A 24,303-nucleotide genomic window follows, 5' to 3' on the forward strand; every position below is an offset into this window, starting at 1 on the left:
GGCGCCTCTCGCGCACGATGTGATACACTGACTCCGTTTCGTTGGGTATACAGTCTTGCACTCGCGCACGGATGCGGACACATTCTAGCTGCTCGGTCCAGATGCGAAATAGACGAGGTTTGATGCGTTGTACGGATATCTGACGTTCGGGAGACGGCGGTTGCGTTGCCAGCTTACGTAACGCTGTATAGTAAAATTCCGATGTTCCCCTTTGCCGGTTCGCTCTGTCACGCCCGTAGGCCATCAAGGTCTTTCGGACTGCAGATTTGACACATCCCAGCCACCACAGCAACGTGGAAGCATACATGGGCAGGCGCCTGATGCATCGACGCCACGTGTCAGTGACTGCTCGCCGACACCCTTATTCGCGAAGGAGGGAGACGTTCAGCGACCAAGGGCCCCTGCTGCGTCTTGTGAGTTGTCGGGTTAAGGTGATAGTGCATATGTACGCGAGATGGTTCGTGAAGGCCGTCGGCCAGAGTTCTGCATCACGGGTTGCTGTGCGGAGGGTACGCGAGACGTATATCCGGTCCAGACGACTGGCAGAATGGCTGGTAAAGTGCGTACATCCACTCTAGGTCCCATGATGTAAGAGCCATGTGTCGTGGAGCGCGAGGTCGCGTATCAGTGCTTGTAGAGCCGGGCTTGGCACGTAATGCGGTATCTGGTCCTCGGGCCGCAGAACACTGTTAAAATCGCAGTCCACTATGTAATGGTCCATATTTCATTGCAAAAGTGGGGCTACCTCCTCCGAATAGAAGACATGCCTGTCACCACGGTGCGAATCACCGGAGGGAGAGTAGACGTTAATGAGGCGGACTGCGCCAAGTGTGGGTGTGATGCCTCACCCGTTCGGCCAGTACGTCACGTCCGTCGTGTCTATGCCATCTCGGAGAAGGATGGCCGTTCCACCTGCGCCATCACCTAAGGGTCGGCTGTAGGTGGCGTAGACTTATAGGTCTAAGCGCAGCTCGGGACGGACCTCCTGGAGAAGGACAATGTCCAAGTCTGCCGCTATAATCATGTCGTGTAACATGCGGGTCTTGACAGTGGAGTGGACACCATTTACATTGACTCTTCCCACACGGTATGACTGAGACATATCAAGTGCCGAAGGAAGTGTGCCGGTGCAAGCCCACAGTGATCTCACACATTCCACAGCCATCCATCTGCATGCTGAGCATTACTGTGCCGTATGAGTCCCTTACTGGCAGAGCCCTCCGGACTCAATGTCAGCCATGGGCTCTGGTGGAGATATCGATGTTTGCTGAGCATCATCTGCCTCCATATCGTCTGCCCAATCACCAAGAGACGGTTGTGATGTCATTGGTGGCTGGTCGCTTTCACAGGAGACCACATTTTGGGAGTCGGCGCAACGCGCCTTGTTTTCTGGGCCACCAAATTTAGGAGAGTGTTCCTTGTCCTTAGTCACCTTCTGGTGAATGATGCCACTGGAGACCGTTGCAATTGTGGACGAGTCAACGAAGTCGATATCTTCCGCCGGCTTCACATCCCTGTCCTGTTCATCAGCTGACAATCGCCTCTTCTTGTGTCGCTTGGGTAATTTTTGCTTTCGGGTCCGAGATTCGACATCCACTGGAGGACGGGGCTCGACACAGTCTCGGTCGATGGGAACCACTGTGTCCGATCCCGACAGTGACGGTGGCTGGATGCCCACGACGCTGCGGTGGGCAGAGGCTGTAGGAACCTCTGCACCGTTGGTCTGCGGCGTCGTCGATGGCGCTGACTCTCCAACGGAGCTGGCAGCGGCTTCAGGAGGTGGCATGTGTTGATCATCCATCACATCATGTCGTGCCGCCTCCACATATGTTAGCGGGAGAGAGGCCATAGTGGATCGTTGGGGAAGTTCATTGCGGGGCACCTGAACGAGGCAGCGCTGCAGACACTCAGTTCTAACATGGCCCTCCTGGCCGCATCCCGGGCAGGTCCTCGGTTGTCCATCATATATAACAATAGCGCGGCAGCCACCAACGAAAATATATGACGGAACGTGCTTCTTAAGTTCTATGCGCACTTGTCGTACTCCGTTAAGGAGGGGTACGTTTCGAATGTGTTCCATTTCTCCTCTGTGTGGCTCAAAACTGTGCTGTATGGCCGCAGCGCATCAACGGCTAGGTTGGCAGGAACTTCGAACGGTAGTTCAAAGAGGCGCACGGTACGCACCCCCAGATCAGCATGGTCAACTCCTTCCACGCTCACGTTACCGTCTGCGTGACAGAAGCGAAAGCCGTTTGCAGATCGTTGGAGTAATCTGTCGCAGGCCGCTTCGTCAATCAGTTTGAGGTACACTGTGCTGGTTACAATAGACAGATGAATGCCTATCAGTTCTTGTGGTTCTATATGCATGATGTCTCGTAGAAACCGTTCAATTTCATGGGCCTTCGGTCTCGTGTACGATGCGTTGAACGTTATTTTGATTGTAGCTTTTCGATATGAGAACGCCATGTCGGGTCGGTACAGGTACTATACGGCAAGACAACGACGCGACCGCGCGCTAGCGGGTAAACAACAACACCTGCGGAGCACTGCCCGGCCCGCCGAGTTCGTCCGCACGGTATCACGGCTGAAAGCCAACGCCCCATCTGAGCTACCGAAGCACGACTCACGCCCGGTACTCACAGCTTTACTTCTGCCAATACCTCGTCTCCTACTTTCCAATCTTTACAGAAGCTCTCATGCGAACCTTGCAGGACTAGCACTCCTGAAAGAAAGGATATTGCGGAGACATGGCTTAGCCACAGCCTGGGGGATGTTTCCAGGCTAGTCCTGCAAGGTTCGCATGAGAGCTTCTGGCAGAAGTAAAGCCTTGAGTATCGGGCGTGAGTGGTGCTTCGGTAGCTCAGATGGTAGAGCACTTGCCCGGAAAAGGCAAAGGTTCCGAGTTCGAGTCTCGGTCGGGCACACAGTTTTCATCTGCCAGGAAGTTTCATATCAGCGCACACTCCGCTGCAGAGTGAAAATCTCATTCTCGTTTTTCTTTCCAAGAAAACATTCAGGTTAATGCTTGGTAGGTCAATTCAGGCGGTGAACCGAGATATCTTCTATAATTAGGTCTCAATTTAAATTCATATAATAAATAACTGATCATAGTCGAAGCAGAGAGGGTATAAAATGTAGACTGTCAATGGCAGGGAAAGCGTTTCCAAAGGAAGAAATTATTTTAACATCGCGTTTGGATTTAAATGTCAGGAAGTTTTTTCTGAAAGTATTTGTATTGAGTATAGACATGTATGGAAGTGAAAAATGGACGACAAATAGTTTAGACGAGAAGAGAATAGAAGCTTTTGAAACGTGATGCTACAGAAGAATCCTGAAGATTAGATGGTTAGATCGCGTAACGAATGTGGAGGTACTTAACTGAATTGGGGAAAAGAAAAATTTGTGGTACAACCTGACTAGAAGAAGGGATCGGTTGGTGGGTCACACTCTCAGGCATCAGGGGATCACTAATTTAGTACTGGGGGTGAGGGGGGTTAAATCGTAGAGGAAGCCTAAGAGGTGAATATACTAAGCAGATTCAGAAGGATATAGGTTGCAGTAGTTACTCGTATATTAAGAGGATGGCACAGGATAGAACAGCATGGAGAACTGCATCAAACCAATCTTTAGACTGAAAACCACGTAAACAACAACAATAATGTACCAGACTACGTAACAGAATAATTTTCCGTCAGCCAACTTCCCTATATAAACAACCAGGTACGTTACGGACATCAGTTATCAGGATGCTTTACCTTTGCGCATGGTGTGCAGTGCCTCGGAGGGCAGCCAGTAGCTCCAGAGCTGCGTGAGATTTTGGTAGGCTCCGGGCGCGTCCTCGTGCCCCAGCACGGGGAACACGAATTGGCTGCTGAACGACTGCCGCAGCAGCGCCGTGATGTTCTGCAGCGCCGACAGCTGTTGCTCCTGGCCTCGAGCGCCCACGTGCGAAGCGCCGTCCCTGCGGAGAGAGCGACAGGCGCACTTAACAATCGTGGCCAGCGCTGTACCACAAGTAGCACAGCTGTTGGTACTCCAACATAGAAAAAAGCAAAAGTCAAATTAGCCCCATACTCAGAGAATTTTTGTAGGGCAGCAGATGTTGAATCTTGAACCACTGCTCATGATAAGACAGCTACTGCCACAGGTACAGTCGTGGACAAAACGAGCGAGACCCCTCGCCTTTTCGTTCTGCTGACCCGCACAGCTTTAAAGTGTGCTACACAGCATAACAGGCAAGGCGACGAAGTACTACCAACATACTATGCACAGGCGTGAAATTGATAAACTATCCGGACTTTGTCACACTGTTTTCAATCAGATGTAAGACTATACTAATGCTGATTAGTGTGTTAAACACAACACGTAAATATAAGATATAAATGAAAGAAGAAACGCTAATTAGAATGAACTGTACTAATAAAAATGAATTTCAGCTTATCGAGATAACACAACAGTTCTAGTAAGACAAAGTACCCCAGATCGATACGAATTATCAAAATATTATGCGCATTCGGCCGCGAAACGGTTTGTGTCAACTTTCAGACCAGTCGTAGTGGATTACCGTTGCTGACCTACCATGAAAGTGTGCAAATGTAGCAACGCGTAATGATTCACAACGAAATTCCGTTAAAAATCATTCAGTGCCACACGTAAGTCAATTCAATTATTGACAGAAGTGGAAAAGGAAGGCAGTAACAAGTATGAAATTCTACAAGAGTTTCATATTGACATCCACAGGGCGCAAGTGCAGAATAGATGTAGCAATAAAACGCATTGGGGGCGCGAGAATTTCTTAAAATTGCTTTACTGATACTCTATCTGCCTACATCGACATTAGAACCGAAAACAAATCAGACCTCCCTTGCAGTAGCAAATACCTTTCACTATGCTAGCAGACAACCCAGGCAAACAGCCCTCTATTATTACCCCAGACATGAATAAGCCGGCAATTTCGCAATGAAAATGTCAAAATGATCTGCAGTTCCTGTTGCATAAAGCCTTCTGGACTCTAAAACATGAATTTTGAACCTTTATGTCATCGCTTATGTGACAATAATTCGGGATGTTTATAGAAATAACAAAATAATGTTATTAGCGAGTAACGGCAACGGGTTCTACACAACGCTGCTGACTACTTTGAAGGACAGTAACAGGTGCAAACATGTAACTCTTTTGTATCGGTTGTAAATTAATAGTTGCCACTATTTAAGCTCCAACCCTCGTATAGTCTTGCATATGATTGAAAGCAGTCTGACAAAGTTTGGATGGTTCGTCAATTCCACGCCTGTGCATAGTATGTTGGTAGCACTTCGTCGCCTTGCCTGTTATACTGTGTAGCAGACTTTAAAGCTGTGCGGATCATCATAACGAAAAGGCGAGGGTCTCGCTCGTTTTGTCCACGACTGTACATCTACATGATTGCTCTGCAAATTAAAATTAAGTTCCTCGCAGAACTTCAAGCTATTTATCTACCATTCCACTCTCGAAAAGCGACGGGAAACACGAACACCTTTATTTTTCTGTGCGAGCTCTGCTTTCCGCTAATTTATGATTAAGATCCTTTCTGCGTATGTAAGAGAGCGTCATCAAGTATTTTCGCTATCGGACGAGAAAGTTGATGATTGACATTTCATGAGATGATCCTGCTTTAACGAAAAACGGCTTTGTTTTAATGACTGCCACTCCAATTCAAGTGTCATGTCCGTGGCACTCTGTCCCCTACTTCACGATAGTACAAAACCAACTGCCCTTCTTTTAGTTTTTTCGATGTCTTCCATCAGTCTCACCGGAGGCGATCTCACACCACACAGCAGTACGCCACAGGAAAACAGACAAGCGTAGTGTCAGCAATTCTTTAGTAGACCTGTTGCATTTTCTAAGTGTTACGCATTATACATCGCAATCTTAGGTTTGTTTTACCCACAACATTATCTATGTGATCGTTCCTATTTACGTTATTTGTAATTATAATCCGTAGGAATTTAATTCAATCTACAGCCTTTAGATCTGTGTGATTTATTGTGTAACCGAAATTTAGCGAATTTCCTTTAGTACTCATGTGGATGACTTACCACTTCTAAATATTTAGAATCAATTGCCACTTTTCGCGTGATATCTTGTCTAAATCGTTTTCCAATTGGTTTCGATACTCTAATGTCTGTACTAGTCGATAAACGACTGCATCATCTGCAAACAATCTAAGAGAACACCTCAGATTGTCTCCTAAATCATTTATGTAGGTCGAGTGCAACAGACGGCCTGTAACAACGGATATTAATTCTGTTTTACTAGATGACTTTCTGCAAATTACAACGAACTGTGACTTTTATGACACAATATCACAAATCAAGCATTCATGTGATCCGTTAATAGGCATGAAGTTTGACTAGTAGGCCCTTGTGAGGAACACCTCAGAAGCCTTCTGCACATCTAAAAATATCGAATCGGTTCATTCTCTGTCGATAGGATTGATTCCTTCCTTTCTAGAAGAGATAGAGAAGATCCAACAGAGAGCAGCTCGCTTCGTTACATGATCATTTAGTAATCGCGAAACCTTTACGGAGATGATAAACTCCAGTGGAAGACTCTGCAAGAGAGTTGCTTAGTAGCTCGGTTCGGGCTTTTGTTGAAGTTTCGAGAACATACCTACACCGAAGAGTCAAGCAGTATATTGCTCCCTCCTACGTATAGCTCGCAAAGAGACCATGAGGATAAAATCAGAGAAATTAGAGCCCACACAGAGGTTTACCGACAATCCTTCTTCCCACGAACAATACTAGACTTTAATAGAAGAGAGAACCGATAGAGGTATTCAAGGTACCCTACGCCACCAACCGTCAGGTGGTTTGCTGAGTATGGATGTAGATGTAGAAGTAGAAGAAAGAGCAAGTTAAGGTTCAAAAGAACGAAATTTACTGCATCCGTGGAGACTATTTGTCAATAAATCGTTTTCTTCGAGATAATTTACTATTTATTATGTTTGAACACATTAAATGTTCCAAAATCCTACGCCAAATCGAAGTGTTGCGACTGTATTTCAGCATATTACTCCTACTTTCTTTCTTGTGTAGTTGTGTGACTTGTGAAACTTTCCAGTCATTAGGTACAGATCTATCGGAGCGAACGGTTGAATATGACTGTCAAGTATGGAGCTATTGTATCAGCATACTCTGAAAGGAACCTGACTAATATACTACCTGGACTGGAGTTCTTGCCTTTATTAAGTGATTTAGACTGCTTTGCTGCATGAAGGTCATGTGTTTCTAAGTTATTTTTGTTGACAGTTGTCCCAGATTCTAATTCTTCTTTGGTGAAGGTGTTTCGCAACATCATAGCTAGTAACACTGTTTTAGTGGCACTGTCATCAGTGACATCACAATTGGTTTATCTCACAGTGCAACTATTGATTGCGTCTTTCCGCTGGTGCATTAAATATGTAACCATAATCTCTTTCGGTTTTCTGCAAGATTTCGAGATGTAGTTTCGTTGTGGAAACTATTAAAAGCATCTCGGGTTGAAGTTCGTGCTAAGTTTCGAGCTTCTATAAAACTTCGCCAGTCATGAATGTTACGACGTGTCACGTGTGGATCTGCGTCGTGTTGATGGCGGTGAAAGGTTTGTGTTGACATGGTGGAAGAGAAGAAAGGGGTGAATCACGGAGCCGGCGCATAGACTACTGCTCTCGTATTGCACCAATGGCGCAACGTCTCCATCACAGGGATGGATCACCATCCACAGTGTCACATGCTCTCACTTCGTGTGACACTGCGGACAAGTTTGGAATGTAATCCAGGACACTGGATTACCCCTCGACGGTCAAATATTGGCAATGAAACTTTCCCACCATTCAAACGCCACTGCATAAGCGTGCGTTAGTGATGTCGACTACAGAATTGAGTATTGAGTCCAGCACTGCCAAACAAGACAGAATACTCATGGGCAAATGAATCAGACACATCTCCTGTTCTGGGACTTCCAAGCAGGTGTAAGTGCTGGAGTAGGACTCGAATGCAAAACTTATGTATCACAGTAAATATCGTAACTACTGTGGCATCAATGCACGACTCATAACGCGCCCCCACAGCAAGATAGGAAAGTAGGAAAGATGTTCCCAGCGGAAGTAAAACTGTGATGGTGGGTCGTCATGGATCTAGATAGCTCAGTCGGTAAAATGATTTCTTGATACATGCGTGGTTCTACATTTGAATCATGGTCCGACACAAAAGGTTTGATCTGCCAGAATGTTTCAAAACACGTACGCTACCTGATCAAAAGTATCTGCGCGCCTGCTAATGCACACTCATATGAAGTGTCTTCTCCTATATAAGGGCTTGAACGTGGCCTGAGACTCTTTCAAGGATTTCTGAATGGCGCTGGAGGAACTGCAGCCCATACTACAACGGTTTAAACAAGAGAAGTTAGTGATGTTGCACGCAGGGGTCTTGAACGAAGTCGATATTCTAATTCATCCCAGATGTATCCTGAGAGCTTGAGCTCGGGAATCTGGGCAGGCCAGTACATTTCAGGAATGTTACTCTACACAAACGATTGCCTCGTGGATGCTGCTTAATGAGAGAGTGTACTGTCATGTCGATAGAACGAATCATTGTTTCCGGGTTGTTCCTCTACACTGCCGCAAAAGGTGTTCGTATCCTTCTTCATTGGCCGTTTTCTTAAGAAAAATAAGCCATATCTAAAAGTTGCCATACCACTAAATTACAACCTTGGTGCTTCGCTGTTGGCACTACACATGACGACAGATATACCTCTCCAGGTGTTTGCCGGACCCAAACACTTCCATCGGCTATAATGTGATACGTCAGTCCAAACCACTCGTTTCCAGCCACCCATGGGCTTCACATTTTACACCACCGTAAGCATCGCTTAGCACTGACTACAGAAACATCTGGTTTGCGGGGAGCACGTGGACCTTTGTTGTACAACGTTTTAACTCCTTATGAGCTCTCCTGACCGCCCCTTTCTGCTGTTGTTCCTTTCCTACTTCTTTCATACTAGTGGGTACACTTCTCGAGACGTCTGGGGTTCAGTTCGGCATCACATATTGTGTCCCGATATTTTTGGTCAGACAGTGCACTGCATAGTGAAACATTCGTCCTGTAGAACTCCCGTGTTTCAAAAGACAACGGTCCTGTCACCGTGGTATGTGCAACAGGTGATCTTGTCTGTCGCCGTGTTAGTCGTCAGTTTCACCAAGTAGTGCAGGGTGGGCAAACTGTGAGTTGTTCGTACATTGAATCGCTATGATATAGCGGATACTCGGTGGATGGGACACTATGGCTCCGAGTCACACAGTGAAGATGGGTGTACTCTAAGTACCGGCTGTTCGAGACAAATGCCGATGGCCGGACTGTCTTGATGACTGAGGTCTTTTACGACATTAGTGCAACATTGGAGCTGATAGACGGGGCAGAGCGGAGCATACTACCAGCCTATTTGTTCCGGATGACTGGGGCTATTGACTAAGCAGCCTGCTGCTGTTTCACACAAAGCATCCGATTACTGGACGTCAAAGAAGTCGTGAAGCCAAGTTTGGTGCAAGTTTTGAAACGAAAACAATTTTAATAGAGGTTGCCTGAGAAGGACGGAAAAAAGGTGAAAATACAGAAGATTAAGAGTATTTTTTGTCATGGTAATAGTGCGGAGTGATTTTGCCGAACAGCAGCAGATTGTAAGTTATACTGACGTTATGCAAACAAAGTGTTGGTAGGAAGTCTCTTTCCAATGTACACCTGTTTAGCTGGATCGCTACTTACTTGCCTCCCATGCCGCATACCCGGGTTCGATTCCCGTGCAGGTTGGAGATTTTCTCCGCTCGAGGACTAGGTGTTGTGTTGTCCTCATCATCATTGCATGCTTATCAACGGCACGCAAGTTGCCCCACGTGGCGTCGACTGAAACTAGACTTGCGCTCGGCGGCCGAACTTCCCCAGATAGGGGCCAACAATGCCATGGAATCATTTCATTTCTTTCCCATACCAGAACAACACAAGAATTCTTTGAAAATCGTACAGCTCTCAACGCGCATACATCGGCTGAAGTTGAATACGTTTATCTATGTGCTTGCCATCAAATTTACAGAAATTAGTATGATAACAAAATGGATTCATGTGCTTCAGGCTTCATCATTCCTGCTTTTAAAAGTATTTTTTCCTTCTCCTAACAAATTATCTTCAAAATCTGACAGCCTTTTATAGCTTTTTCAAAGAGAAATGTAAAGTAAATACCCACTGATGATAGCATCTAATGTCCTTGAAGACGGACACCTGAAGGAAAAGTAGTGTTTCGCATTAGGCAGAATTTCCATTCTACTTTATAAACATTTATGACGGTCATGCGCGTGTTATGTATTTTGGCCTTTCGATGTAGTTTTAAAGTGGGTTTCAATGGAGTTTTGATAATATATGACTGGGATCCTCAGAACCACATTTGAACTGCATTATTCGGATCAAAAGTGAATTCACACGCCTCACGACGGAAGCTATCTGTCAAACTGTGTAATGTCATGGCCAAATTACAGTGGCAGTGTCAGTCAACCTGTGTGTTCATTAAACAGCAATTAATAACAGGAATTCAATTCGAATTTCCCAACGCGTTTCCTTTAATAACTTGAAAATGTTTGTAATGATGTTTTATTTCTGGCATTAAACGAAAAATTAACAGTAAAATTTAAAATACCGTAATGCTGAGCAACCTTCTAGCCGAAGAGTAGAGGACTGCTTCCAACTCACAGACGACCAAGATCTGACTACATTGCAGAAAATAGTTACTCACATACTGCTAACAAAATGTTATTTGCGCTATAGATCAAGTGGTCGGTGTTCTTGCCAATGATTAGCAATAACTTTATGGATCATTTGTTCGAGTAGCTTGACATGGCATATGGGAAATGTAGCTTGACATAGTATATGGAAAATGTTAGGGAATACAGTGTTATACGTTTTCTTTACCGTTGGGAGGGGCGTAATGGAGCTCAAGATTATAACGCCAGGCCAAACTTTGAGCTGATCATAATCTTCAATAAATGACTAGACACTCCGGAGATAGCTAAACTTTCAGTATGCGTGTGCTGGACATCTCTAAACTCCACATGTACCACTAAACTCCACATGTACCACTTTCTTTAAAAGAACTCTAAGCAGCTCTTTGCTAATCCAAAGTTACTTTATGTGGACACAGAGAGTTTCTTCTCCTGGTCAAATGGCCGCTATCTACACTCCTGGAAATTGAAATAAGAACACCGTGAATTCATTGTCCCAGGAATGGGAAACTTTATTGACACTTTCCTGGAGTCAGCTACATCACATAATCACACTGACAGAACCACAGGCACATAGGCACAGGCAACAGAGCATGCACAATGTCGGCACTAGTACAGTGTATATCCACCTTTCGCAGCAATGCAGGCTGCTATTCTCCCATGGAGACGATCGTAGAAATGCTGGATGTAGTCCTGTGGAACGGCTTGTCATGCCATTTCCACCTGGCGCCTCAGTTGGACCAGCGTTCGTGCTGGACGTGCAGACCGCGTGAGACGACGCTTCATCCAGTCCCAAACATGCTCAATGGAGGACAGATCCGGAGATCGTGCTGGCCAGGGTAGTTGACTTACACCTTCTAGAGCACGTTGGGTGGCACGGGATACATGCGGACGTGCATTGTCCTGTTGGAACAGCAAATTCCCTTGCCGGTCTAGGAATGGTAGAATGATGGGTTCGATGACGGTTTGGATGTACCGTGCACTATTCAGTGTCCCCTCGACGATCACCAGAGGTGTACGGCCAGTGTAGGAGATCGCTCCCCACACCATGATGCCGGGTGTTGGCCCTGTGTGCCTCGGTCGTATGCAGTCCTGATTGTGGCGCTCACCTGCACGGAGCCAAACACGCATACGACCATCATTGGCAGATGCGACTCTCATCGCTGAAGACGACACGTCTCCATTCGTCCCTCCGTTCACGCCTGTCGCGACACCACTGGAGGCGGGCTGCACGATGTTGGGGCTTGAGCGGAAGACGGCCTAACGGTGTGCGGGACCGTAGCCCAGCTTCATGGAGACGGTTGCGAATGGTCCTCGCCGATACCCTAGGAGCAACAGTGTCCCTAATTTGCTGGGAAGTGGCGGTGCGGTCCCCTACGGCACTGCGTAGTATCCTATGGTCTTGGCGTGCATCTGTGCGTCGCTGCGGTCCGGTCCCAGGTCGACGGGCACGTGCACCTTCCGCCGACCACTGGCGACAACATCGAAGTACTGTGGAGACCTCACGCCCCACGTGTTGAGCAATTCGGCGGTACGTCCACCCGGCCTCCCGCATGCCCACTATACGCCCTCGCTCAAAGTCCGTCAACTGCACATACGGTTCACGTCCACGCTGTCGCGGCATGCTACCAGTGTTAAAGACTGCGATGGAGCTCCGTATGCCACGGCAAACTGGCTGACACTGACGGCGGCGGTGCACAAATGCTGCGCAGCTAGCGCCATTCGACGGCCAACACCGCGGTTCCTGGTGTGTCCGCTGTGCCGTGCGTATGATCATTGCTTGTACAGCCCTCTCGCAGTGTCCGGAGCAAGTATGGTGGGTCTGACACACCGGTGTCAATGTGTTTTTTTTTCCATTTCCAGGAGTGTATATGAAGTGATTAGTTACCTTCCCAAGGAAATCGGCGAATACGGATTCACAGCGATAATTCTCATGGTGTATCATCGCAAAACAGTAAGGTTATCGCTCTGAAGAGAGACGAGGCGAACGGCTCGCGCGATTGTATAGTCTGTAGTTGTCAGATCTAAAGCGTATGGATACCCTATAAATACATTGTTACAATTATTGATCCATATTGAAAAAAAGGTAAATTAGTTACAAACTACGGCGTGCGCACACTTTATTCAACATGCAAATGTCACTGCAGATGATCTGATTTGCGTTATGTTACGTTCGATACTGTGTGCTTTTACCAGTAGAGGGGATGTACTAGGGGGTTAGTATAATTATATATGTTACTAGCTTGGACCGTGGCGTTACCCATGGTTAAATAGTTATTTATAAATAGATGGTAATGCCGAAACCCACTATTCACGCGTTGCACAATCAGAAAAGCCATCCCTTGTTATATCTTTAAAAGTACATTATAGGTAAAGCTTATTTACAAAATCTTCTACATACAGGTATACGAGGGGAATTGAAAAAGTAAAGGTACATTTGTGAAAAGCTGTACTAATTCTTATGATAGAAAGGTAACATCCCTCGACTTCAATGCAATTTTCCCGACGGTTTACGAGTTTTTTTTATTTCATCAGAAAGTACGTTTATCACTTCCATCTGTAACCAATTGACCAGCAATGACGTCTTCATCACTTTCAAATTTTCTTCCCTGTAGTGCTTCCGTTAAGGGTCCAAACATGTGAAAATCGCTTGGAGCCAGGTCTGGACTGTATGGTGGATGTTCCAGCACCTCGAATCCCAACTCTTTTATTACGTCGGCTGTCCGTTTGGCAGAATGTGGGCGAGCGTTATCTTGCTGCAGGATGACGCCTCTTCACAGTTTTCCTCGACATTTGCATTTGATTGTTAGTTTCGTACGCAACACATCACATCCACCATACAATACAGACCTGGCTCTAAAGCCTCGTTTACGCTGGGTTCACGTCTTGCAACATTGTGGCATGCTACGGAAATGTGGCGTGCGTCGTCTTGTCATTTAGTTCTAAATGTTTTGAAATGCTTACCTACTACATAACACTTTTTCAAAATTAATAAGCAAACATTATTAATAGTATTAATAGTAAACTTTCAATGTTTGGCTCGACAAATTTAAATTATATGTTTTAAGTTTTACTCCAGTGCGTGGCAAATATACATCCCAGGTTGGGATGCATAAACTAAAACCAGAGGAGAGGATGGTCTGATGCAGAGGGGGGCAAATCCCCCCATTCCCCCATGCAAATCGCACACTGGTTAGATAATCCCTACCATCATTGGCGACGATGTGGCGCAGACAAATAGCGAACTTCTGCTTGACCCTCTGAAGTATGGGAACGTCGATGCTGTCGATGACCTCCTGCGTGGCTGTCTTCCGCTATTCATTGGTTTTGGAACTATTGCTGTATACTTTGTCTTTAACATAGCCCCACAAAAAAGGAGACTCATGTGTTCAGATCCGGAGAATACGGCCAATTAAGGCCCATACCAGTGGCCTCTGGGTACCCCAGAGCCAGAATGCGGTCTCCAAAGTGCTCTTCCAGGACATCACTCCCCTGCTTCTGTGCGATCAAGATCTGTCTCGCATGAACCACATCTTGTCGAAATCAGCGTCTCTTTGGGTAAAGGGGATGAAATCATCTTCTGAAAGCTTCAGGTACCGTTAGGTAGTCACCGTGCCCTCAAGGAATGTCGCACCGATGATTTCGTGACTGGACATAGCACACCACACAGCCAGCTGTTGAGAGTCAAATGCTCGCGAAATGTAGTCCCCCTAAATGCACCAATTTTGATTATTGACGAATCCATCCAAATGAAAGTGGGGTTTGTCGCTTAACCAAACATCATTGCGCTTACTAATTCCCATCATGACCCGTTGCCAACATTGCAGTTTCAACGACATAACGCAATCCGTTCAGAAATTATGACGATTTCATTTCATATAGTTCAATAATTCTCACCCTGTACTTGTGCCACCGAAGGGCGAGATAAGGGTGTGCAACAGGCTGCCTCAGTGTGGTGCTGCACCTAAGCCAGTATACAGGGTGCTACAAAAAGATATGGTCAAACTTTCAGGAAACATTCCTCACACACAAGGAAAGAAAATATGTTATGTGGACATGTGTCCGGAAACGCTTAATTTCCATGTTAGAGCTCGTTTTAGTTTCGTCAGTATGTACTGTACTTCCTCGATTCACCGCCATGATTTCATACGAGATACTCTACCTGTGCTGCCAGAACATGTTCCTTTACAAGTACGACACAACATGTGGTTCATGCACGATGGAGCTCCTGCACATTTCAGTCGAAGTGTTCGTACGCTTCGCAACAACACATTCGGTGACCGATGGATTGGTAGAGGCGGACCAATTCCATTGCCTCCACGCTCTCCTGACCTCAACCCTCTTGACTTTCATTTATGGGGGCATTTGAAAGCTCTTGTCTACGCAACCCCGGTACCAAATGTAGAGACTCTTTGTGCTCGTATTGTGGACGGCTGTGATACAATACGTCATTCTGCAGGGCTGCATCAGCGCATCAGGGATTCCATGCGACGGAGGGAGGATGCATGTATCCTCGTTAACGGAGGACATTTTGAACATTTCCGGTAACAAAGTGTTTGAAGTGACGCTGGTACGTTCTGTTGCTGTGTGTTTCCATTCCATGATTAATATGATTGGAAGAGAAGTAATAAAATGAGCTGTAACATGGAAAGTAAGCGTTTCCAGACACATGTCCACATAACATATTTTTTTTCTTTGTGTATGAGGAATGTTTCCTGAAAGTTTGGCCGTACCTTTTTGTAACACCCTGTATATGGTGTAGCAAGGAGTCTTTCGATCGCGAGGTCATGTGATACACACCACTCGCAACCGAAAGTCCGTTTCTCACGCCATGATAACATGCTATTCATCCATGAAGACGAGACAAGAGCTCCATCATTCTCACACTCTTCACCAGAATGTGATTGAATTCCTTTTGTGTGGATGAGGTATTTTTTTGTGAATACAGTGAGGGACACGTTTGCATGCCGAGTAGTGGCAGTGTGAGTCTGCCTCTCATAATTATTTATGAATCTGTGTGTGAGCGTGTGTGTGTGTGTGTGTGTGTGTGTGTGTGTGTGTGTGTGTGTGTGTGTGTGTGTTGTGTGTGTTTTTCTGTGTGTCTGTGTGTTTGTGTATGTGTGTGTGTGGTTTCCCACTGCTGCTGCTGCTGCTGCTCTTGTTACTTCTGTAAATATAATATATATAAGAAATATCACCTCTATCACACTGTCTCTCTCTCTGCTATTAATGAGTGTTTATTCCTGCATACACAATGTAAATGAAAACAAATTCCTGAACGATCATTTATAAATCTATGATGTAGTTATGAAATGAAATTTCCAAAAAATTTCTTTGTAAATATATTGTAATTGAAAGAAATAACAAAGAGCTTTTTGGAAATAAAGATTGTAAATATGTAATTAAAAAGGTATCTGTATGAATAATAAAAATTGTTCATTTTCTTTTTCTTCTTGTTTATTTATGAAATACCTTCTTTCGAAGCCTATATATTTTTTATCTATTAATGACGACGGGAATCACAAAAATATAAGGAAGCGTCTTCTGAACATAACATTTATTGTTATTATATCACAGACATCCTCCCCGCCTTCCACACACACACACACACACACACGCACACACACACACACACACACACACACACACACACACACACACACACACACACACCAAATAGTTCAGTTTTACGTGCATTGAATTCAGCTTGGACTGCATTCAGTCCTATCACAGCAATTACATACACTAAGATTCCCTCAGTGTATTCCACATCCAAACTTAAAGGATCAGCTTTCATGGATCGTGGCACATGAGGAATACACGTTTTGCTATACAGATCTAGCTGGTCCAACCTCACTTTTCTGGCGTGCAGATACGTAATACAGGCATCAAATGCTTCTCTAACATGCTGCTGCCAGCGACACAGTATGTCTGACACTGTCATTAATGTATATTATAGGTCACATAAATGGACTACGCTTGAAAGTATGATGTATCTGGCTGCACCATCACTGCTGCAGTATATCTCCATACTTGTCTACTACAACTGCTTTAGCTTCTATCATTTCGTTGTGAATTGGGGTAAGGAGAGAACAGTACTCATCAATTATTTTCTTTCAATGTATTCAGTCCTGCCGCACAAATAGTCTAATCCTATTCACCTGTAGCGCAATTCGTTGCACTTTGCTACACATTCTGGATGTCGATAACAGTTTCAGACTCCTTGTCTGACAACATTCTGCTACCATTAGTAGTCTTGAGCAGTTTCGATGCTGCTGCTACTGGCTGGGGTCGATCGAACGCCAGCAGGTCTGGGAGCTCTAATGCAGACTGTTGCAAACTTCTTATCTGCCAATTTGCTCCTGTTGAATGCGTTTCATTCTTATTATTGATCGAAGTACTGGACGCAAGTGGCCCTGGTGTTGCACAGGCATCAGATAGTATGAACTACTGCTCCACGTGGAGCCCATTGGCCGAAATGCATCGACACTCAAACGCTATTGGACCCCCTCCCAACCCACTAGACCAGGATGGTGGGATTGGGGAAAGGGGAGCGGAACCGAGAGGGCACAGAGAGAGACGTAAGAGACCAATTACGTACCAATTAATTGAGTTGTGTCTGCTTGCTTAGTTGAGTGGTAACGTGCTTGACTCCCGTGCAGCAGCGGTCCCGTGTTCGATTCCCGTTCGGGTTGGAAATGGTCCCCGCTCGTGTGCTGAGTGTTGTGTTTTCCTCATCATCCGTTTCACCCTCATCAAGTCGCCCAATGTGGAGTCGGCTGAAATAAGACTTGCACTCGGCGGCCGAACTTCCTCAGATGGGGCTTCCCCGCCACCAATGTCAGATGATCATTTTTTAAATTGATTTGCTATCTTGTCATGGATCAATAAACATGTAAATCAAATAAAATATTATGGAGAAGGTACTGTCATCCAACTGGTTTGTGTACATTTATTTATATTAAGATAAGGTGACAGACATGTAAGAATCGTTCCATTACCGATTCCTATATTTTGAAAGACTGATTCCTTCCAGAGAATAGTCGGTACATGAAATGGAACGGGTGAGATGGAGAACAAGGAAGCCGACGTTACTCTCCTACTAGATTGACGGATATAAGACACACGGTTGGCTGAGACTGACAGTGATAATAAACCGTCTAAGAGAAAAATGAAAAATTCACACACTGCTAACAAAATTTTATTTGCACCATAGATCAAGTGGTCTGTGTTCTTACCAAAAATTAGCAATAACTTTAGTGGTCATTTGTTCGAGTAGCATTTCACACATTCACCTCTCACTGGCTCACACTCAAACACGAGGTGCTTCCTCGCTTCTTGAGAGCAAAATTCGCCTAGAATCTACAGTAGATATATATATGCCGTCTAATGCATCATAAGTCTAATTCCCCTGATGACTGCGATGCAGGACGATGAGTGGAACATGGACTCCTGTAAAAATTAAGGAACCTTTACAATCCGTGACGCTCAACCGTTGGCCACAACACACGTTTATTAGTATCTGCTATACCCCAGAACCTCAGTGATTGAGGTTACAAATATGGTTAGTACCAGTGATGTAAGATGACCTGTGGGCCCACACAAACACACTCATTTTCGTAGAGTGTACTTCAACCCATTCTGACACGATTTAGGAACATTGTTTTTCTAAGGCTTTAGATTGCCTGCTGGGCGCGATAGTCACACAAGGAACGGTCAAACCTTTATAATTAGTGACACATTTTCCCTACGAAAGATGACTTGGAGGAGACAATTGCAGATGTATGATTTCGGGCTGCTCAGTAAATATCTCACCACCAAAATCACCTCGTCAGCATTTTGGAAACGCCTGCCACACAATGAAGGAAAGGGAAGATGTAAGGAATTAGGAAAAATTTGATAGCGTAAAGAAGCATTGTGTATGACATTATCTTGTGCGAAGTGAGTGGAGTTCCAGGGTAAAAACAACCTCTTGGAAAGCGTCGTCTTCTCAGCCTCTCTAAATCTCCTCAGGAGATTTCGGTACAATCCTTCAGTAAGGGTTTGCGCCTTAAAGACTTAATTAGTTGGTACCAAACCATGACAGTCACGAAAAACAGATTGACCACGTTCAGACGATGGTTGGGTCTTCGCTTTTTCTGGTGGAATAGAAACCACAAATAAGGAGCAGCTGCCGACATTGCTCCTTTGTCTCGGGTTTACAGTGATCGATCTAGCAGCTCCTCCATTGACGTTACGGACGGAGAGGGAGGGATGGATGAGGGGATAGGGAAGTCACCCTCACGTATAGATGATTTTCCATTTCATCCTTCGTCATTCACACATGTCACACTAAATCACCAGCAGATGATGACGTATTTTTGCCATACGCTTCCAGCATGTCAGCATGAACTGTTGAAGTGTTGTTAGATTGTAGGCGCAGTGTAACGAGACGGGCCCATTCGAGGACGAATTCCGAATCAAAAGCACTTGCTGTCACGCGCTGGCTCAGCATTACGCCATGACAGCAGCTCCTCAACCACGTCACTGTCCCTTGGGCCATGACAAGCCTTAGAGACGTTTCAATTTCTCTTGGCGAGTTCTGTACCATATCTGCAGTAAGAAGTCCTATCCTACATTCTAAAATTCGTTGGCTGTGGATTCCATGGCATGGCCTGTGTTAGGTATAGATCTACTATTAAATAGTGACATATGAAAATGTTTGCTGGACTAGGACTCGAACACGGATTTCCCGTTTATCGCAAGCGGTAGCCTTAACTGCTTCGGCTATCTGTGCACGCTCCCCAGAAAGACTACTCCCTTATGTCGTAGTCCACTAAGATGGACGAGATTTTATTCGGTCACGGAGGGCAACGCACGCATGCTGAAGTGGTGAAGACTACCGCTCACAACAAGAGGGAAATCCTAAATCGAGTACCAGTCCGGCAAAAGTTTTTATATGTCACTATTGGGTCGCAGATCTATACCTAATACTGCTGGTGTCATGGAATTCAGTGAATTAATTTCGAAGTATTTCGTACAGTTGCAGATCGTCATCAGTGTTTGTTCTTCCAGATATGCTTGTAATTAAGACCTACCCTGTAGCGCATAAAAGTTAGCCTCCGATGTGTAGAGCGGGGCTTAGCGTCTGCCTTGTGTACTCTTCCACCGTGAGGTCGCCAACACTATTCGCCACCTAGACGTGACCGCCAGCCTGGTGGTACAACCGAAGTTTCAATGGATCAGGGGTCGAGAATGGCCGTCGCAGCGCCGAGCCATCGGGATGCCCCACTGCCTCTCTCAAGCCACCATTCTGCGATATAACTGGGCAACACCTCCGACTACCGTTTGGCGGATAGTCGGCTCGCTCCGCTCACAGTTACAAGAGATGATGCGCTGATGTCTGACATAGCTCTGCGAGGTAGGTTGACCTATGCGGCTGAGCACAGCCGCGCGAACGCCTCATATCCGTTTCCCGTCAACGCACAGTTTCTACACCCGTCTAATAAAGAAGTCAGTCAATTGTATCGTCAATCACTGGCTGCCCGCAACTTCTTCACCTGCACCCCAGCTTCACGAGAGATCCTCACGCCCACATCGATCTACACCCTTACGGTACAAAACGAATTAAAGCGCCATATCGGTGGGATAAGCCATTTTGTTTTTTTCACCTGTGGTAGGAGGATTCGATTTTGTGCGAGACATGTGGGCGTAAACAGACAAAATACAGGACATTATTAATAGAATTTTACTAACTAGGAGGACAGGTTCCTTGCAGCAAAAGACCAAAAAAAAAGTTCATTAAAATGTGCTTGGTTTTCGCGTTATTAATGAAATTTTACGATTTAGGTGATTCTACCTCATCAGCAGATAACTTGCGTAAATAAATGCTCGAAATTTCCTCTTTTGCTTCTAAAAACTCATGCACTCGTCGAATTATGGGCTGTTACATCCATTCAGCTACTCCTCGATGGTTTAGAAAGGTTTCGCAAGCCTCCCTGACACGTCGAGTAAGAGCTTCTGCATCCAGGTCGTCTGCTGCGTAGACCAATTGTCTACAGAACGTTTTGCGGTGGCCGGCCGGAGTAGTCGAGGGGTTCTAAGTGCTACGGTCGCAGGTTCGAATCCTGCCTCGAGCATGGATGTGTGTGTTGTCCTTAGGTTAGTTAGGTTTAATAGTTCTAAGTTCTAGGGGACTGATGACCACAGCAGTTAAGTCTCATAGTGCTCAGAGCCATTTTGAACCATCTGAACCGTTTTGCGGTCTATATCCAGTTGGTACACGTAAAAGATCCAGATGGTGCAGCAACAGAAATCTCATGATGCACAGGAATTTTCTGAATTTGCTCTTCGGTTTCTGGCAGGGATCTAAATTGATAACTTATGGCCGGGCAGTATTCTGTGGAGTGATGATGGTTGTTGATGGTGTCCCCAGCGATAATAATCGAATGGATTGAGGGCAGGGGAACGTGCTGGTCCTCCGCTACTTGTCCGTCTGTCACGGCAGATACTAGGCAGTACATCTCGAAAGCTGAGAAAAATCTGATAGAGCTCAATCATGCATTAGCAACACGTTTCTGTTTATTTGCAAGGGCCCGTCTTGTAATAGGACTAGGAGGATGTTCAGAATATAGTCCCGTTATGCGTGCTGGGAAAACGTATAGCACTACCAGACAGTCGCCCACAGTTCCAACCTAAACATTAATCTTAGGCCGGCCTGAGTGGCCGAGCGGTTCTGGGCGCTACAGTCTTTAACCGCGCGACCGCTACGGTCGCAGGGTCGAATCCTGCCTCGGGCATGGATGTGTGTGATGTTCTTAGGTTAGTTAGGTTTAAGTAGTTCTAAGTTTTAGGGGACTTATGACCTCAGCAGTTGAGTCCCATAGTGCTCAGAGCCATTTTGAACCGTTAATCTTAGACTGACGTTGATGTCTAGTCCGTACTGCAGAATGGGGATTGCGACCGGCTGAAATGTGTTGGCTGCGGAAATTTGTTATTCCATCTCCTCCAAACGTTCTTTCGTCTGTAAAAAAAAAAAAAAAAAAAAAAAAAAAAGACAAGCAAACGACTGGCAATTGTGCAACAATTCATAGGTAAAAGCTCTCGCGTGGTGGATGATCAGCAGGCCTAAGTCCCTGCAGACGTTGAAAATGATCCGGATACGTGAGTTGTTCGTGAAGTACCCTCCTTTCTGAACTTCGAGCAAGGGTCACTTGTATTGCGCTAATATCTGGCTGCCCGTATGACTTACTTTTCTTGTTCTTCCTCGGTCAGTAATCTGTGGAACTATGGACAACGTCTTGGTAATGTACTGTACACGGCACCCCAGGTTGGACGGCTCGGTAGTTTTCGATCTGGAAACAACGTCTAATACAGCCACACAGTCTCGTGTCCATTACCATTCGTGCGACCATACATAAATATGATATCCACCTGCAGACGAAATCAGCATCCTGCAATGTTTGAACGAGGCCCTTTCAGTTAACATGTATGAGCCGTGGCGTTTTGCTGGAGCGCCAGCGTAGTTTCAAGTACCTAGCCTTCGTGCTCTTATCTTTGCTTCGGACACGTACTGAGTCTTGGCTGCCTTATCTTTGCCGGAGGAGTTAACTGGAGGTTCTCCAGAAGAACGTGACAGTGGCCGTTCGATGTTACCTGAGGCCGGAGTGCGCTTAGAGTAGAACTGGAACCGACCGCGTGTATGGGGCAGCTTGGTGGAGAGCCTTTCCTGTCGTCTGTGAGGAGGCTCGTTGCTGCCCTGGGTTGCGTGCTGGGCTCGTTGCTGCCCGTGCTGCTAGTTCCGGATACGGCTGTCTGCGGTCGTCCGCTGCCTTACTTCGGCCTGCTGTACCCGACGCACTCATGGCCTGTGCGGCTGGTCCCGGCGGAGGTTCGAGTCCTCCCTCGGGCATGTGTGTGTGTTTGTCCTTAGGATAATTTAGGTTAAGTAGTGTGTAAGCTTACGGACTGATGACCTAAGCAGTTACGTCCCATGACAATTCACACACATCTGAACATTTTTGTACCCGACGCAAGCCATATCGGACGTCCAGCTAAAAGTTAAGTGGATCTGTCCGTCATATGTGACTTCTGATTTGTCAGCAGTTTTGTAGTGCTTTAAAGTATATCGAACATTTTTCCCTTGGCTTATGCCATAATCAACTTCCTGTGGTGTGAAAGCATTCTGTCGATCTACTATTGGTTTCCAGAATGAGATTTTCACTCTGCAGCGGAGTGTGCGCTGATATGAAACTTCCTGGCAGATTAAAACTGTGTGCCCGACCGAGACTCGAACTCGGGACCTTTGCCTTTCGCGGGCAAGTGCTCTACCATTTGAGCTACCGAAGCACGACTCACGCTCGGTACTCACAGCTTTACTTCTGGCAGTATCCGTCTCCTACCTTCCAAACTTTACAGAAGCTCTGGAGTGCTAGTTCTGCATGTTTCGCAGGAGAGCTTCTGTAAAGTTTGGAAGGTAGGAGACGGATACTGGCAGAAGTAAAGCTGTGAGTACCGGGCGTGAGTCGTGCTTCGGTAGCTCAGATGGTAGAGCACTTGCCCGCGAAAGGCAAAGGTCCCGAGTTCGAGTCTCGGTCGGGCACACAGTTTTAATCTACTATTGGTTTATTTCTAAAACCTTGGGTGTATAAGTTCTGAGGATGTTCAGAGTGGTATGCTATGTAATAAGCCTTGTATGTAGGAACCATTTATTTAGTGAGGTGTGTAATTCTTCTTTTACCATTACATGAGTATGCTTCATTGTATTGCCACAATTAACCCAAAATTCCGTTTTGTTCATTAAAAATAGATGCACATATTTGTTGAAACTGATTTTGCGCCTTCATCTGTCAGCTAAGCGATAAGACCTAGTGTACAGTGTATTTATATTTGGAAGTTGATTAGCTGTGCCTGCATGGTCGTCATTCCGGAGGAGAAATGTTTATAAATGTTAATCGAATCATAAAGTACTTGATCTTGTAAGTGGGCTGCTTCTGTGTTGGCAGGGCTGTGTAGAGCTTTTCATTGGATCTCTGACTGATCTTTCTTTGTAAGAGACTATGTTGTTGGTTGGATTCGTTGTTGGAAGATAATCATCAGTAGTGTTGGGCAGTTGGAAGTTGGTCGCCAGCACTGATGAAAGTACTGTTGGGCAGAGGTCTGAAGTGTTAGCGTAGGCTAACGTTCTGTACATGTTTGACTTGGAGATATTATTCATGATTATATACCTTTGTACTGGATGTCAATGAACATTTATATTCGTCTCTGAACTGGATGTCACATTATTAAGGTAAAGCAATACATTTCTTTGGTTTGCAACAAAAACTTTCCATTGATAATCACATTCCTATTAGTAGTTAGAGGCTTTAGTAGTTAGAATCTGCCGGCCGCGGTGGTCTCGCGGTTCTAGGCGCGCAGTCCGGAATCGTGCGACTGCTACGGTCGCAGGTTCGAATCATGCCTCGGGCATGGATGTGTGTGATGTCCTTAGGTTAGTTAGGTTTAAGTAGTTCTAAGTTCTAGGGGACTAATGACCACAGCAGTTG

General features: G+C 45.6%; 1 protein-coding gene across 1 annotated transcript in view; it reads right to left on the minus strand.

Moving 5' to 3' along the window:
* The window catches only part of LOC126280942 (acid sphingomyelinase-like phosphodiesterase 3a), a 588,911-nt gene that overhangs the window by 135,064 nt on the left and 429,544 nt on the right, over positions 1-24,303 (minus strand). The window contains exon 5 of the mRNA XM_049979805.1: positions 3,756-3,961. Within this exon, the coding sequence (XP_049835762.1) occupies positions 3,756-3,961 (206 nt within the window). The remainder of the gene's footprint in view (positions 1-3,755; positions 3,962-24,303) is intronic.

Source organism: Schistocerca gregaria, chromosome 1, assembly GCF_023897955.1.
Source record: "Schistocerca gregaria isolate iqSchGreg1 chromosome 1, iqSchGreg1.2, whole genome shotgun sequence".
Lineage (NCBI taxonomy): Eukaryota > Metazoa > Arthropoda > Insecta > Orthoptera > Acrididae > Schistocerca > Schistocerca gregaria.